Source organism: Aspergillus nidulans, chromosome III (genome assembly GCF_000011425.1).
Source record: "Aspergillus nidulans FGSC A4 chromosome III".
Classification (NCBI taxonomy): Eukaryota; Fungi; Ascomycota; class Eurotiomycetes; order Eurotiales; family Aspergillaceae; genus Aspergillus; species Aspergillus nidulans.
This window is the reverse complement of record NC_066259.1, coordinates 1-15,802: the sequence shown is the minus strand read 5'-3', so window position 1 is coordinate 15,802 and position 15,802 is coordinate 1. Positions and strand designations below refer to the sequence as shown.

Sequence of the window (15,802 nt, the reverse complement as noted above, 5' to 3'; positions counted from 1 at the left end):
CACCCCAGTGTAAGCATCTGCAGGCTGATCCCCCACAGCCTCACAGCCCAAATCTCCTTTGGGTATGGAGCCACGCTAGTTAATCCTTACCAAAGTGTGGGAGCGGGCGAGATCAACCGCCGACCGGAGACTTGGCGGGTGGTCTGACCAGCCACTGGCATCCCGCCCAGCTTCTTTTTCCTAACTGCCCCAGGGACAAGCCAGCAGTCCACACCTTATACAAAGGTTTCATGTGGTAATAATGACACACACATGCCATTCATCCAGAGCGAGGTAAATCATCATCACACAGAACAGACTTGGTTCTGGAATGACGTAGTTAACAAGGTGCGGTGATATATTGCTTCAATCTCCATTCAAATCCCAAAACTACTCGTCTTCTCTCAGAGCATGACAGCGCCATTACTTGCACTTGCCATAGTCTTCTTACTTACTACAAGTTTCTTTCTAAAAATGTCCGAGTCTGCAGTACCGAGAAATCCCACTTCCCCTGATGAGACCTTCCGCAATGCCACCGCCTGTTTATCCCAAAAGCTCAAGGCCCAGGAAACCCAGAAGTTCTTTTCTCACCAGCTGTATTCAATCATCTTCGTCTTGCTCACTATCGTCCAGCTGATGGTCGGCGCAACAATCACCGCCCTGGGACCATTATCCGGCAGATACATGGTGGTAATCACCATCCTAGGGGCCGTGACTACCGTCATCGCTGGTCTCCTTGCCTTCATGGAGGGTCGTGGATTGCCACAACGTCACCGGAAGGATTTGGTTGAGATTAGAAAAGTTCAGACGTATATTGCAGGAGCGGAGATTAAGCTGAAATATGGCGATCGCGCTCGTGCAGTTCGAGACGTTGATGCTTTCATCGAGGAAGCCCGCGCCCGGTACGAGAGAATGCAGAACGTCATAGACATGAATCACCCTGACTCTTATGCGGATGGGCCCCAGTTAGAGAGATGCAACCGATTAGAGGGACATCGCCCAGTCGCGGATGAAAGGACGCCCCTACTCAGAGCCGCCGCGGCAAGGGCCACCGGAGCTGACGAGGAAGGTGGCCTTGGAGGCAGATGAGTTTTTTCCTGTACATTATTGCGAGGCTGTGTACTTTAAATTCCCAATAAAGTTTGTCCCGAAGAGGCAAGACACATAAGAACCAATTTACACGGACGCTCGGCCCGATTATTTATGCTCAGCCCGGGAACGGATGTGATCCAGACCATCTTTGACGGTTGCGGCTGATCTTCCCGAGGTCTGTATTTCCTTCGTAGTATGGTTGCCCAAGCCATGAAACTATATTTTGCTCGCTAACTATTCAATGGTATGATCCGTCTCCTTACCATCGACGACCATGGTCGTAGCGTGTCGAACTCCATAGTCCCTGCGAGGTGATTGAGAATTTCATTTGAACCTGTAGCCAGCCGTGAGGTAAAGTTGATAAACATAAGGTTCTGCAAACAGTTGAGCTGACAAGTTAATGGGCATAGATATTCTACTTGAAATACGGATGTAGCCGATATAGCAGGCCTCACTCCCCGCTCTTGGCAAAATCGTTGCAAATCCGTACATAGACCGCTAGGCAATTTGGCTCTAGGTCATGGAACCCGTCGCCAAAAAGATCCTTGAGAGAATTGAAAACCTTGCACCAACTATTAAGTTACCATGTGAAACCACTATTATATCTGGGACAACAAGCCACCTATCCGCAGCCAAGATAGGACGGAGAATCAAGTTACTGAGGGGGCTCAATAGCCTTGATGAAGAGGGTGATGGGCGCCGCAAAATCGCACTAAAACGCAAGATCAATTCTCTAGAACAGGATTGCCAAATGCTCCTCGGACTTATCGAGAAAGTACGCGAGGTTAATGAAGAGAGTACACTAAACATCAAACTATAATATATTACAGTATCATTAAAGTCCATACTCAAACAACAACTCATCGCCAGCTAACTGAACACAAGGAGCTCGACTCGTAATTATACCATGACAACGTGCACCAAACAATACTCGAAGTTAACCATCACTCTTCTCCTCATTCGTCTCCTTCGCCGTTCCTTTTTCTCCATCCTCACCATCTCTCTGCTTCTCCATCTCCTCCGCCTCCTCCTCGGCCTTCCTGGCCTGCATCTGCTGCACCCAGAACCGATTCATCACACCCCCCAGCACTAACCGATCCAGCCACCAAACAAGCCCAAACAAAAACCACCCCCACCCCCAAAGCCCGACTCCCAGCATACTCGCAACAAGGAAAATCGGACCAAGTATCAGCATACTCAAGACAACCCAAACAATCAACGCCACAGCAGCGAAAAGCAACGTCCCCGCCACGAAAAGTATAAACGGAATCCCCACACAAAGAAGCTGACAAGCCAGGAATGTCGCCGCAATCGGATGTTCCATGGCAGTCTTGTACATCTCAGCCTGTCTCGCTGGGGGGATAAGCCAGTTGATGAATCGGCGGACGGCAGTCTCAAAGATATCCACGGCCCGGGGGATAAATGATTTCAGCCATGCCGTGAAGGAGGTCTGGAGGGAGCCCCAGGAGGGGATGGTGACGTTGTTTCTTTCGTTTGTAGGCGGCTCTTCTTTCGGGAAGGTGCCTGGGAGGGTGGACGAGGTGGTGTCTTTGACTGTGTTGGCGACGGGTTTTGTGGCGGTGGTTGCGGTGTTTGTGGTGTCGCTGACGGGGCCTGTAAGGCCAGAGTTTGCCGTGTTGAGGGACATTTCGCCTGGACCTGACCTCGAGGCGTTTATTGGAAGTTGAAGTTGGATGGAAGGAGAAGAGAAGTGGCAAGGGGGCAGGCAGGTTTATAGTTATAGAGTTGGGGATGACGTAGCGAGAGGCACGCCTGCTAGAGGGACGACGGAGGGCGGCGTAGTGGCTGCAGGATTAATGCACAACAATAATTCAAGGTTATTCTCAATTTAGATTGTATAAATTCAACCTATACCCCCTTGACCGTTATCTAATTGTCCATTTTCCATACTTCGTGGTCGAATAAACGGTCAAAAGGTGGAGAGAAGTGGAGTTTGCAGTGAATTACGTCAAGTCTGCAGCTTCGAGCTCTTATAAATCCACTGCCCCTCCATAACTCCTCCGCCCAATTCTTCAGCCTGGATTATCGAGAGAAATCAATTGAAGACTGAAAATGGCACCCTCCACGCAGAAGCAATGGTCCGTCCAGAACAAGGAGAACGACTTTAACGGGCTCAAGTACGACGACGCCCCCGTCCCAAGGTCGGCGAGAACGAAGTCCTCGTCAAGCTCCACGCTGCGTCTCTGAACTACCGAGACTTGATCATCCCAAAGGTTGTCTTCTACCTTCATTCTCCTAAGTAACAAGCTAATGACTATCCTCATACAGGGAAAATACCCCTTCCCCCTCAACGTCCCCGTCGTCCCCGCCTCCGACGGCTCTGGCGAAATCCTCGAAACGGGCTCCAATTGTTTACAAATATAACAAGGACAACAAATAGTGATGATATACATTAAAAACTGCATGCTGCACGCTGGGTTTACTAACTAGCTCAAGCCACGAGCCCAGGCCGTCTCCTGGCGCCCTGCTCTGAGAAGTGACGGGTTAGTGCCTGTGGTGGAACGAAGGCAAAAAAAAAATAAAAAAATCCTTATCACACTCAAGGAAGCTAAGCAGCAGATAGTTAGCGCTTTTCTCCCCTTCCACCCTTCCTTTCCCCTCTGTCGCGTTTTGAGGTTTCGCCCTTTTCAAACTTTAATCTTCTATGAGTAATCAATTTATTGGCATCGCCTGCTCTGGTCTAAACCCATTCCAGATCATCACTTCGTTAGAATTGACCCCAAACCCGAGCCAAAGACTTGGGATCGCGAATCAGGGTTATAGAAGATTTTCATTGGTCTCTTCTTCTGTTGCTGACACTGGAGAATTGTCCATGTCTTATCACCCATCAACCCACCTGACACAATCCGGTAATATATTACCTTCAGTAGTCAAAGGGCTCTGCCCTTCGAAAAACTCCTCGAAACAGTCTTTTTATCTGTGGGCGGGTGTGTGCGTTCATAATGAGCTTGGACCCCGTTGATGAGATTATGCCGATATTTCCTTTACTGGAAGCATCTATCCTAGGAGATCGCCCCACACCTCAGCCCGCGCATTGTGGGTTTATGTTTGTGGATACTCGGGCTGATGTTTCGCAATATGTCAGCATAGGAAGGCAAAAGAAGTCATTCCTTGCAAGAAACGCCCATCAGTGAAGGAAGAAAGAGGCTCTTGATTGTTTGAAATTGCCCCAGCTGTACAGGGGCAGTACACCGCAGCAAGGAGAGAAGGAGGTAGAAAATATTCATGGAAACAAGACACAAATTCATGATAATTACATGTTTCCAGTCAGAGTATCTACTGTCATCAGCCAGAACCATGCCGACCCTTTTTGCGCCTATCCTGTGCCAATGAGCAACGCCATGTATATATATTTTTGCCATTATACATCACCTGCTTAATTCTAGCTTTCTCATATTCACAGCCGACACTGAAAATATTCTCAGACAGATTCTACATGGCCTCTAAAACATATCCGCTTAATATTGAGCAGATGAATACCTGGTAGACTGAAAGGGCGGTCATGTCCCCAGGGCAACTCTACACCAAACTCTGTCTCGCGGCTGGACACAAGGCGGCTCTTGAATCTTGTAATAGTGTTTCATCCATAGCAAGCCAAAGATCACTCAGAGATTGCTTACAATTTCGAACGAACGCCGTCAGAATCTTGAACGATCTTCTGCAGGATCCCGTGACTGCGGTGGCAGAGTCTACAGTGTTAACCCACAGGTATCTACACTCTATCACCCTGCTTATGATCCGAGAATTTAATAACAGCAAATCTTTTGTTAGGCGATCCTCGATGTAGGAACTGGTACGGGGATCTGGGCGATGTATGTGACCATTGCCGTGCAGCTTGTGAGGCTAATATATTATAGAGATGTCGCCGATGCGTTCCCAGCCGCTAGAGTTACTGGGTTGGATCTTTCGCCCATTCAACCCACATTTGTCCCTCCGACCTGCTCGTTCGAAATAGATGACGTAACCATGCCATGGACGTATGATACGGAACAATTTGACTTGATCTACGTCCGCGAGATGTTCGGCTCGATACCTGATTGGGATGCGTTTCTCCGGCAATGTTGGGCCTCTCTACGACCAGGTGGCTACATAGAAGTTGTTGAGCATTCGATTACGCCCATATGGGACGCTGATACCAGCCTGGGACCTATCTACGCATTATGGGAGCAGACAATGGCGCAGGTTGAGCAGGTATCTGGCAGGAGTTTCTCGATCTGGCGTGAAAGCGCACAGGTGCTGGAGGGTAGTGGCTTCCAAGATATTACCAAAAGATCTTACAAATGGCCTATTAGCGGGTGCGTCACCTGCTGATTTATCTTCATAAGCCGTAACTAATGCTGGCCACATAGATGGAACACAGATCCTCGATTGCGCGAGTTAGGCCGACTAAATCAACTTCGGCTTCTCCAGGCGATCGAAGACATATTTCTTCGCCATTTGACGTCAACCATGGCATGGCCCTACGATGCGGTCCAGAATTTTATAGAGCGGATACGTTCTACTATAAGAGATGAGCAGCGCCACCTCTACCAGCCAGTCACAGTTGTGTATGGACGAAAACCATGTCCCAGTTCCGAAATCCTTTAAAGAATTCACGCTTCAGTTTCATGTGACAAGGGTACATAACACGATCTATAACCTACTTCTCAGCTGCAACCTTGCCATCTGTCTCTATTAACAGGAATCGGACGCCGATGTTTCCCAGATCAGGTCGCGTGTACATTCATCTACAGCACTATGGAGAATCTCTTGCTCGTTCCCAACTTCTATCAGACCTAGTGCCAACTCCCTACCATGTATCCCATCAACCTTTCAATCTCAGACATATGAGACTGAAACCAGAATTCAGGAGGCTAAAAACCCAATTCACCACACATCAATTCTCTCACTATTTCAAAAAGACCCAGTCACGCGCAAATCACCTGATATCAGGCCAATAAGATCCTACCGTATACTACTGCGGCGCTAAAATTGCTGACGCCCAACATCCATCGGGTGCTATTTGGAGGGCGGGGCAATGTCGGACACCTCCATCAACGGCTGGAAGCTGACATCCTCACTTGGTGGTGCTATTTTGCAGCCAGAGTCATCAGAATCAAAGATGGACCTAGGCCCGTATCTTGCCTTTGATGGCGTGAACTATGAATGTACTATTTGCGAAAGGATTTTCAGTTCTGAAACGGCTCTGTATGCACATTGCGAAAGTACATCGCGACATTCGTGGTGCGCAAGGTGCCGCCGGGTGTTCGTTTCGACCCAAGCCAGAAATTCTCATCTACAAGATTCCAACCAGCATTATATCTGTCCGAAGTGTCCCGACACACAGGATTTTGAGAGTTCTCTAGAGCTTCAAAATCACTTGGAGGAGTCCCATTACTTTTGTCCAGATTGCAAGCTTTATTATAACTCTTTCGAAAAACTTCAAGAACACGATATTGCTCAACACCACCTCTGTATTACATGTGGTGATTACTTTGCGAACAAGAATAATTTACAAATGGTAAAATTCCAACTCAAATATTGTCAAAAAAAAAAGCATAAATGGTTCGGCTAATAATACTCTCGCTTTAGCCCCAACAGAAGCATCAGCCTCGAAACATGGAATGCTACGGTTGTTATCGGTGCTTCAAAACTATCTCCGGGATTTTAATTCATCTTGAATCCGGGAAATGTGTGTCAGAGGTTACCGAGGAGGAGATTGATGATCTAGCCCGCCAGTGTTACCAGAGTGGGAAGTATATTAATACTGGCTTCGAGGGCGAAGAGTGGTCTTACATGTGTCCTAACTGCGATTACACGTCTGCAAAACTTTCTGCACTCTATCAGCATGCTGAGGATGTCTCGCTCTGTTCCTCTCTCCTCAGTGGGAATGGTTGTTTGGCTAAACTGGCACATTTCATTGCTCGGAGTCTACAATAGTTTCCTTCCCTGTTCCGAAGTGCCACCATTTTGTCAACAGACTGGCTGATTCCTACGAAACCAAGTCCTTTATGCAAATTTATATCCACCTTGACCTCTGGGCATCGTGTAGGATAGCAAAGTCTTTTGTCATCCACAACTGAGGTGGATCGGTGGTGGGTATTTCGTGACGCCCGCGATCGTTAGAGGATCGCTTGAACGGATTTAAGCTGAGCTGTTTGTTGTGTTTGTAGTTTTCGACACGTGATTCGCTGGTGCAAAGGCCAGTCGGATCCGAGCGGGTCACATCATGAGACCTGCGGAGGGCGGGCAGCCAAACACGACCTCTCGCGAAATTTGAGAATCGTCTGCGCTCTTGACAGTTGGAGCAAAGGAGCTAGCAAGTTGTGAGAGTAAGGTTCCATGGAATTCAAGAAACGGCTCAGCGGGACCAACAAACCACTCTGTGGAGGTTGTCCGTGAGCTAACCTTACGGACAGTCCGGTTCATATTGGTAAGGAGCGAGCAAGATGTGGACTCGAGCTCCACAGAATTCACAAGCCCGTTCTGCGGGTCAATCATATTGCTCTGTGGGGTTTCATTGTGTACTAAATGCGGCGGACAGACCGGTTTTCCTGGGACAATCAAAGGGGATCGCGGGTGAACTGAACTGACGCTCATGGATTGATTGAGGCTAAGCTGTTTGTTGAGTTTGCAGTACTTGCACGTGATGCAGACCTGCTGAGAAGGCCACTTTTGGCTAGTCGGATCTGAACAGGTCAGATCACTGGACCTGCGTGGCGGCCCAAATGCGACTTTCCACGACCTTTGAGAATTGCCTGCATCACGTTCAGAGTCCCCGATTATTTCAGGTCCCCACCTCCACAACTGAGTGCTACAGCCCAGCGACAACGGCGAGTAGGAGCATATGTTGGCTCAGGATAGTAGTGAAGCCGAAAATCTGGTTGAAGTCGTTACGCAGCGGTTCAGCATCGCACTCGTACTAAGCTTGGAGAGCATTGCATTATTCACTCCCCTACGCGTGGAAATCTGCTCCCTCTTCTAAGAGTAGTCTAACAATTTCTTGATGGCCTTCTGCTGACGCTGCCTGTAGAGCATTCCCATATTCGCCACCCTGCGCGTGATATCTGCTCCCTTATCCAAGAGTAGTTGAACAATCTCTTGATGTCCTTTTGTTGAGGCGGCCTGGAGAGCATTGCCATATTCGCCGCCTTGGGCATTGACGTCCTCGCCACTGTCGATAAGATCTCGTGCAGTCCCCACGAGCCCTGCAAAGCAAGCATAATAGAGTCTAGAACCTCGTGGAGGACCAGGGTCAGTTGCCCAACTCCTATCAGCCTGATATAAACGGGCCCATCGTAAGAAGGTCGATTCATTTTCTAGAAAGCTGACTGTCATTTGCAGTATATCTTCGGAAGCTTGCGCCAACGCAGCATGGCCTAACCCATTGGGGGTGGAACATTGCAGTGCAATGGGATTAGGGTTTTAAAGTAATATATGGGCGGGTTGGAGTGCAATGGGATTTTCTCGGCCATGAAACTGGAGTGCAATGGGATTAGAATGCAGGGGGCTAGGGGGCTGAAAATTTTACTGTAGACGCAGCAGCCACTTATCTAGAACAGAGCACAGTTTCAAGTCCAGGCAACCAAGAATCATGGCATGGTGTTGAGCTGAAGTTGGTTGGGGTTGGATACAAGGTTGGACGGGAGATCGGCGATATGGCTGTATAGATGGTTGGTGTATCAAAAACAAAAGCAAATACTCTGTCAGCAGCAGATTTCAGTCAGGAGAATCAATCCCTGGTTTTGAATCTCTCCATGTTGATATGTACTCCTAGGTATGAGCCTCTATAGGTGCAACTCTCAGCATGTCTCACCTACTCTTTGAAACAATCCCTGAGCTGCAGATCATGGTCTGCCGCCAATGCAAGCACGGGGTTCACCTAATTGAGGTGGAAACCCACCTTTACCGGAAGCATTTCATGACCAGCTTGCAGATCCAGCCTGTCCTCGAGACTGTCCAACAATGGACCAACCTGATCCGGGACCCTGGTGCTGTTGAGATTCCTCGGGCATTGGATCATCCCCTGCCAATTCTCCCAGTCTCGACCAACGGCATGCAGTGTCGACGTGATCTGGACTGCCCATACATTGCGACCAACCTTAATACTATGCACAATCACTGGCAGCAGGTGCATGGATGGACCCAATACAAGAGACGTGGCCGAGCCAAGGTTCTAGAAAAGCAAGCTACTGATGCAGAGTTATAGCAATCATATCACATGGTTGCCTGGCAGCAGGTGTTTCCAACGCGCAAGAACTCGCACCTGGTTCATATCCGATCATGCGACCCCACGCCTGACGAGCCCCCAGTACCGACAACTGCCCATCAGCAGATTGCTGCTGAAATCAAAGCACGCGCTGCCAACAACAAGCAGCTGGCAACCTGCCGGACGGCCGAGAGCGATACACTGCATGATGCGAACCCATGGCTGCGCATGACCCGATGGGCACGATACCTTGCAGACGTGCACTTCCAAGACCTCCTCGACGTCGTCACGCCCCCTGACTGCGATGAGAACGACGCCACCCTGCATGAACAAGGAGATCCCGTCAGCCAGGCAACGCAGCGCGTGTGGGACGCCATGGGGCAGCTGGCTCGGCGCAGTCAGCGCACGGTGCAGCACTGTGGGAATGGCATTCACATGACGGCTGCCAGCACAATGCCCAACCAGATCCCCCATCAACCATTGCGAGCGTACATGGATGAGACGAGCATAGCCAAGCACATGCGGCCGTGGCAGCAGATCCTGCTGTTCATCATTCGCACGCAGACTGAGTGGCCATGGCGACAGAAGAAGCCCAGCTATGTCATGACCGCACGACAGCAGTGGACCTGGCAGCGACTGTGGCAGCACGCCTGCCGATCAGACAAGGCAGGCGCGTCGCCGGCGTCACGCCAGAGTCCCGATCCGATGGACGATCGACTCGAGGCGTTCGTGATGACCCCGTTGGAGACAGCCTGCCTCGACTTCTGCATCGAGCTGCTCAACCAGAAGACCAAGGTGCACAAGTACGAGAGCCCGTTAGTATGTGCGATGGCGGTCCTCGGTCGCGGCGAGCAGGGCTGGCGCGACGCCGACAGCTATCCACTGATCCTCTCGCGCGTGCTGAAGGTGGCGCGCTTTCTCGTCGTGCAGAAGGCGTTGTGGCTCGACCCCCAGCACTGGGCCATCATCCAGATGTGGGCAGCGGCCGCCGAGCAGGGCTCGTGGATGGGCGAGGCGGCAGACCAGGAGCTCGCATGGCTGTTCGAGGACAAAGGGTACGCCGAGGCCTCGTCCCCGTCGAGTCCGTCGAGCCCAGAGACCGTATCAGCATCCCAAGGCCGCACGATTGGCTGCATTCGATCCCGGTCATTTCAGACTGGCGTCGACTGGATGGTGCAGCGATTCATGGTCCGTGGCCAGCACGGCCCCGTCAAAGTGCTGCTTGACTGGCGCACGTACGGACTGAAGGTGCACTACAACACCACGGCGCCAGGGCATGTGACATGGATGGGGCAGGAGCGGCTGCTGTACAAGCAGATGGAATTCACCATAGGCCAGTTTCGCGGTTTTGTGCATGGTGTGGTTGCGGCTGCGCGAGAGCTGATGACAGGCCTGCTGTGCCAGCCCGATCACCAGCAATAGCCGGCCATCCCATGGGATCACCTCTTTGATAATCCAACTGAAGGCACTGCGGGCTGGAGCTTCCTGCAGGATGCTTGTACGCCGTGGCCTGTAGCGGGGAAGACATGGCTGGTCGACCGGATCAGCACTGAACCGGCCGTTGCTCGAGCCTTCATCACCCAGGGCGCTGTCAGTGCGAACAAGGTGCAGAAGTACTTTCAGCAGGTCGCACGATTCAAAGAGAAGCTGGCGGTGGCCGTGCACCTCACCAGCGGGGCGCCAGCGCGCGTGCCCGAGCTGCTGAGCATCCAGCACGTCAACACCGACAACAACTGGCGTCGCAACATCTTCATTAAGGACAGCCTCGTCGTGTTCGTGACGGCGTACCACAAGGGGTTTTACGCGAGCAACGACGTCAAGATCATCCACCGGTACCTGCCTCGCGAAGTGGGCGAGCTTGTTATGTGGTACTTGTGGCTGGTGCTGCCATTTGTGCGCCAGCTCGCGGTGACATGGCGCCAGGTGATGTTCAGCAGCACCAGCCAGGGTAGTAATGCCAGCGAGCTGCCGACGCACCACAGCTCGTATCTGTGGGGGCCGGATGTCGGAACAGGTCGCGAATGGTCCAGCGAGCGCCTGCGCGAGGTGCTGAAGCGGGAGAGCGAGACCAGTATCAGCGCCCAGTATCCGCTGAACATCGCCAACTATCGCGACATTGCCATTGGCATCAGCCGTCGATTCCTGCGCGCGTCGAGCGTGTTCCCAAACAACATCCAGGCCGAGCGCGAGCAGGCGATGGCCGCCCTGGAGGCAGACGAGGATCTCGATGAGATGGGCAATATCGCGGACGAGCAGGCAGGGCACTCGCCCCATGTGGCAGCGATGGTGTATGGGCGCAAGAGCAGCAAGCTCGCTGGCAGCACGACGACGCGCCGGCTGCGGTTTCGAGCGTCGAGCACTGACTGGCATCGCTTTCTGGGGTTTCCAGACCCGCTACCAGTCAACACGGTGCTGGGCAAGCGCGCTAACCCGTGGGAGGAGCAGGCTGTCGACCATCAGGAGCAACAGCAACAGCAGCTGGCCCAGACAGACATGGCGCAGGCATTGCAGCGCATGACAGGACGGCCCGCGCTGCAGTTGCGCGGGGTGCAGGCACCAGCGCTGAAGGCGATCCAGGACGGTGCCAGCCCTGTAGTTGCAATCATGCCCACAGGCAGTGGCAAGAGCATGCTGTTCATGTTGCCTGCGTATGCGGCCCCAGGGGGATGCACAATCATGGTGGTGCCCCTGCTGTCGCTGCGCGCGGACCTGATGATGCGCTGTCAGGCCCTGGGCATCTCGTGCGTGTCGTGGGAGAGCCGCCGGCCCCCTGACGAGGCAGCGATCGTGCTTGTGACGCCTGAGTCGACTGAGAACCCGGATTTCCACACGTTCCTGAACCGCCAACGGCAGATGCGACGGCTCGACCGCATTGTCATCGACGAGTGCCATGTCATCCTCAACGATCAGAAGGATTTCCAGCCGGCAATGGCGCGCCTTGGGCGTCTTGTCAGTGCCCAGACGCAGCTGGTGTTTTTGACAGCGATGCTGCCCCCGATAGAGGAAGCACGGTTCCTGCGACGCATTAAGCATCAACGCAGCGAGGTTGGCATCCATCGCGCGCGGACAAGTCGGCGCAATGTCGCGTATCGCATGGTTCGGCCGTCGCTGCCCCGAGGCGTCCCTCGCAAGCCACACCAGTGGTTGACACAGCCCAACGTGCGGGGATTCATCCAGCAGCGCATCCAGCAGGCTGGTGATGGCCAGGTGATTGTGTACGCCAACATCAAGAGCCAGGTTGATGCCATCAGCTGCGAGCTGGGCTGCGAGGCGTACCACAGTGCTGTTCTGGACCAGACGGGGGTGATGCAACGGTTCCAGAGCAGCCAGACCCGCATCATTGCTGCGACGAGCGCCTTGGGCATGGGCATCGACATCCCCGACATCCGGTGCGTGATCCATCTGGGTCGGCCACGGACGCTGCTCGACTATAGCCAGGAGAGTGGGCGCGCAGGGCGCGACGGCTTGGCAAGCAAGGCCGTCATCGTGCACCCCCAGGGCTGGGACGACCTTGATCCGTGGGTTGACCGGGTGTCGGACGCCGAGTTCGAGCACATACAGGCGTACATGGAGGTCGTCGAGGGGGTGGGGTGTCGTCGGTACGTCCTCGACCAGTATCTGGACGGGACGGTCGACGGATACACGCGCCAGCAGTGCCAGGATCAGGATCCCGACAAGCTGCCATGCGATGCCTGCCGGCCGGATAGGCAGGACGAGCGAACCCCAACGCCATCGCCATCACTGTCGCCAGCAGCATCAGCAGCAGAATGCAACGTCGACATGAGTAACCGGCCCAACGATCCCCCCAATGCACAAAATAGGCCCGTTCTGCTCGATTGTTGATCTCGATCCATGTCCGAAACCTCAGCTGTATCAATCCTGTCCCAAGTGCCGCGATCTGCAGCAGTAGCACCCTCATTCAAGGCACTGGCGCCTCCTGCAGCTGTTTCGACAGTCCCAGCAGATGGCATGACACCAGCACAATACCAGCACACCACTATCCGGCAGCAGACGGCCACCGTGCAGTGGGGCTTGGATCGCGAGTTCCTTGAGCAAGAGGCCTGGCGATGGCTGCACCAATACTACATCTGCACAGTAGCCGGGCGTGACGGCAACCATGAGCTGTACAACTGCCGTCACCCCGACAGCCAGACTGCCAAACAGTGGATGGTGCAGCTGCGATCCCAGATCGACTATGCGCCGTTCCGCTGTTATTTCCAGTGTGGGATGCCACAGTCAGTCTGCCAGGGCTGGCAGGCCGGGCAGGAGTGTCTGTGGCGCGGGGCGCTGATCTCGACCATTGCAGGGATGCTGTACGGGCCTCACGGGGCTCAGGTGCAGTCCGCCTGGCAGCGCCATTTGGCCGGACGGATGGTCGAGCAGCGGATGGTGTATGCGCAGAAGGCGCGGCGCCAGGTCGACGCCCATGTAGTGGATGTGCAGGAGGTCACCTCGGTGGCGGCCTTCCTCGGGCAGGCAACAGCTGACAGACAGGGCATGGAGATGCAGGCTGCATTCTGCTGGTTACGGCGGGTTTGTCAGGAGTGCGAAGCAGCATGATCTGACAGCAATATATCAAGAATCAGTCATGTAGAGAGTCATAGCAGATTTGTTGCTTTATTATGTGTGTAGGCGGATAGCAGAATAGAATTATAGGCAAGAGGAACATAGACCGAGCTTGCAAGTACAGGCTGCCAGCTAAACCATGAGAGCCGATTGACACCGTGCACGGCGCCGGCGATGCGTTGGCTACGCGTCCAGGTCACGCAAACCTGGTCAGACAAACTCAAGCCAGCTTGGTCTTGTACAAGCCAGTTGTCAGCATAAACAGTGTCATGACTAATAGATGGCACCAGGCTTGATACAGGCATCGCACCGCATGACCCACATCGTGCCACCAGACAGTCAGCTCGGGCCGTGCCGTGCCTCAAAGCTTGGCTGCACCTGCAGTGTCAACATCAGTGTCATACCAGCAGTATGATGGTGTCAAGCCAGTACTTAGGAGATATATGTACTACAAGTAGGCAAGGATCATAGTTAACTACATTATTATTGCATAACTATACAGGAGTATCATCAATTATTACAAACAACTACCCAGGGTGCTATGAAGAAACAAAATCCACGCCACATTCACCCAAGCACAGTATCATGACCTCACTCATCATCATCATTGCTGTCTCTGTCGTTGTTATTGTTATTATCATCGTCGTCATCCTCCTCCACATTGTGGTTGTCATCGTCGTCCTCCTCCAGGAAGTCAAGATCATTGTCAGCACCGGCAGCCAGGGCGTTGTCGAACTCGTCCAGGCCCACCAGCATCTCAGATGCTGGGACTGGAGCGAAGTTCTTGAGCGAGCGGATCTCATTCCGCAGCTGAAAGGTGTGGTACAGCACTGACAGCTGTACCTGGCGCCAGAACTGGTATGTTTCAAGCACAGCGCCAGCACCACATCCACCCCCTGCAATGACCCTTACCTTCTGTTTGTTGGCCTTCTGCAGCTCGGCATCGATGTCGAAACGGAACTTGAGGGTTTGATGGGCGGCCTCCTTCGTCCGGGGCATCCGCGCCAGGGACAAAGCCCGTCGGACCAGGCTTGCGGGGAGGGGAATACACTTTTTATTCCCTTCAGCGCACCGAGTGCAACGCTTTGCCCGGCGACGCTTCAGCACACAGACGGCCGGACCGACCACCTTGCCAGTGGCTGTGTCAAGGACGAAGAGGTTTTTCGCACAGCGGACGCAGGGGCGATCGGCGACGACGGGGTCAGGGTCTTGGACTCGGGGTCTCGGACTCGGGCTGCAGCCTGGATAGCCTTCTGGGTCTGGTCAGCATGCATGCCAGTGTGCAGGCCGAGTACTCACCTTCCTTGTCAGGTATTTGTTCGCGCGGGCGCGTTTCTGGCGTGTCGACGGGGCTGCGACATCGTCGTCCTCGCTTGCGACGAGGGATCGGGCGCGACGCTTTCTTCGAGTGTTGTCGACAACAACAGACACAGGCTTGCTGATGGGGCGGAGGCCAATGCCCATGATTGGGGAGCTGGGTTCATCGCTGTCACTGACGGTGTCGATGTGCTGGTCATCTACACTGTGATCATCAGTAGTCTCAATAATAGGCTTCTGCTGATTCTGGTCACTGTTGCTGTTGTGGTCGCTGTCCGCGTTGCTGTCCGCGTCCTGGCTGTTGTTGCTGTTGGTGTTGGTGTTGTTGTTGTTATTGTTGTTGTTGTGGGAGTTGTTGTTGTTGTTGTGGGAGTTGTTGGTGTCTGCTGCGGGCTTTGCGATCACAAGCTCATCCATGCTGTCCAAGGGAGCAGGGTACTGAGGCAGAGCTGTTATCAGGCTGGCCTGCAGCACACACTCCTGCTCCCATTGCTGATTGTGGTAGTATCTCCTCTTTGACTTTGCATTGATGATGGTTGGTGTCAGGCTGGGGGGGCTCAGGGGGCTTGTAAGGTCAGTTGAGCAGCGGCAAATCAGGGTCTGGGGGGCAGAGGTAGCCATTTCAGTACAACAAGGTTG

The 15,802-nt window shown here is 53.1% G+C and overlaps 5 protein-coding genes and 1 pseudogene across 6 annotated transcripts, besides 1 other annotated feature; 4 read left to right on the top strand and 2 right to left on the bottom strand.

Moving 5' to 3' along the window:
• Nucleotides 1-15,802: part of a sequence feature (contig 1.86 1..112247(-1)) that runs on past the window's edge.
• ANIA_05089 (uncharacterized protein) lies at nt 454-1,068 on the top strand (the record flags this gene model as incomplete). The annotated part of the gene is made up of 1 exon (XM_657601.1): nt 454-1,068. One exon carries the CDS (start codon nt 454-456, stop codon nt 1,066-1,068), a length of 615 nt encoding a protein of 204 aa, XP_662693.1.
• ANIA_05090 (protein arfB) lies at nt 1,895-2,719 on the bottom strand (the record flags this gene model as incomplete). Its single annotated transcript, XM_657602.2, has 1 exon — nt 1,895-2,719. The coding sequence occupies one exon, from the start codon at nt 2,717-2,719 to the stop codon at nt 2,009-2,011; it is 711 nt and encodes a 236-aa protein (XP_662694.1). The 3' UTR covers nt 1,895-2,008.
• ANIA_11461 lies at nt 3,145-3,472 on the top strand (annotated as a pseudogene). Its single transcript has 2 exons — nt 3,145-3,233; nt 3,361-3,472. Coding segments are annotated over exons 1-2 (201 nt in total).
• ANIA_05091 (protein llmE) lies at nt 4,035-5,679 on the top strand (the record flags this gene model as incomplete). Its single annotated transcript, XM_657603.2, has 6 exons — nt 4,035-4,128; nt 4,360-4,435; nt 4,683-4,800; nt 4,864-4,904; nt 4,950-5,387; nt 5,442-5,679. The coding sequence occupies 6 exons, from the start codon at nt 4,035-4,037 to the stop codon at nt 5,677-5,679; spliced, it is 1,005 nt and encodes a 334-aa protein (XP_662695.2).
• ANIA_05092 (uncharacterized protein) lies at nt 8,793-13,943 on the top strand. Its single transcript, XM_657604.2, has 4 exons — nt 8,793-9,244; nt 9,281-10,637; nt 10,797-13,118; nt 13,170-13,943. Exons 1-4 carry the CDS (start codon nt 8,879-8,881, stop codon nt 13,838-13,840), a joined length of 4,716 nt encoding a protein of 1,571 aa, XP_662696.1. The 5' UTR covers nt 8,793-8,878; the 3' UTR covers nt 13,841-13,943.
• On the bottom strand, nt 14,438-15,784 carry ANIA_05093 (uncharacterized protein; the record flags this gene model as incomplete). Its single annotated transcript, XM_657605.1, has 4 exons — nt 14,438-14,701; nt 14,759-14,876; nt 14,972-15,105; nt 15,146-15,784. 4 exons carry the CDS (start codon nt 15,782-15,784, stop codon nt 14,438-14,440), a joined length of 1,155 nt encoding a protein of 384 aa, XP_662697.1.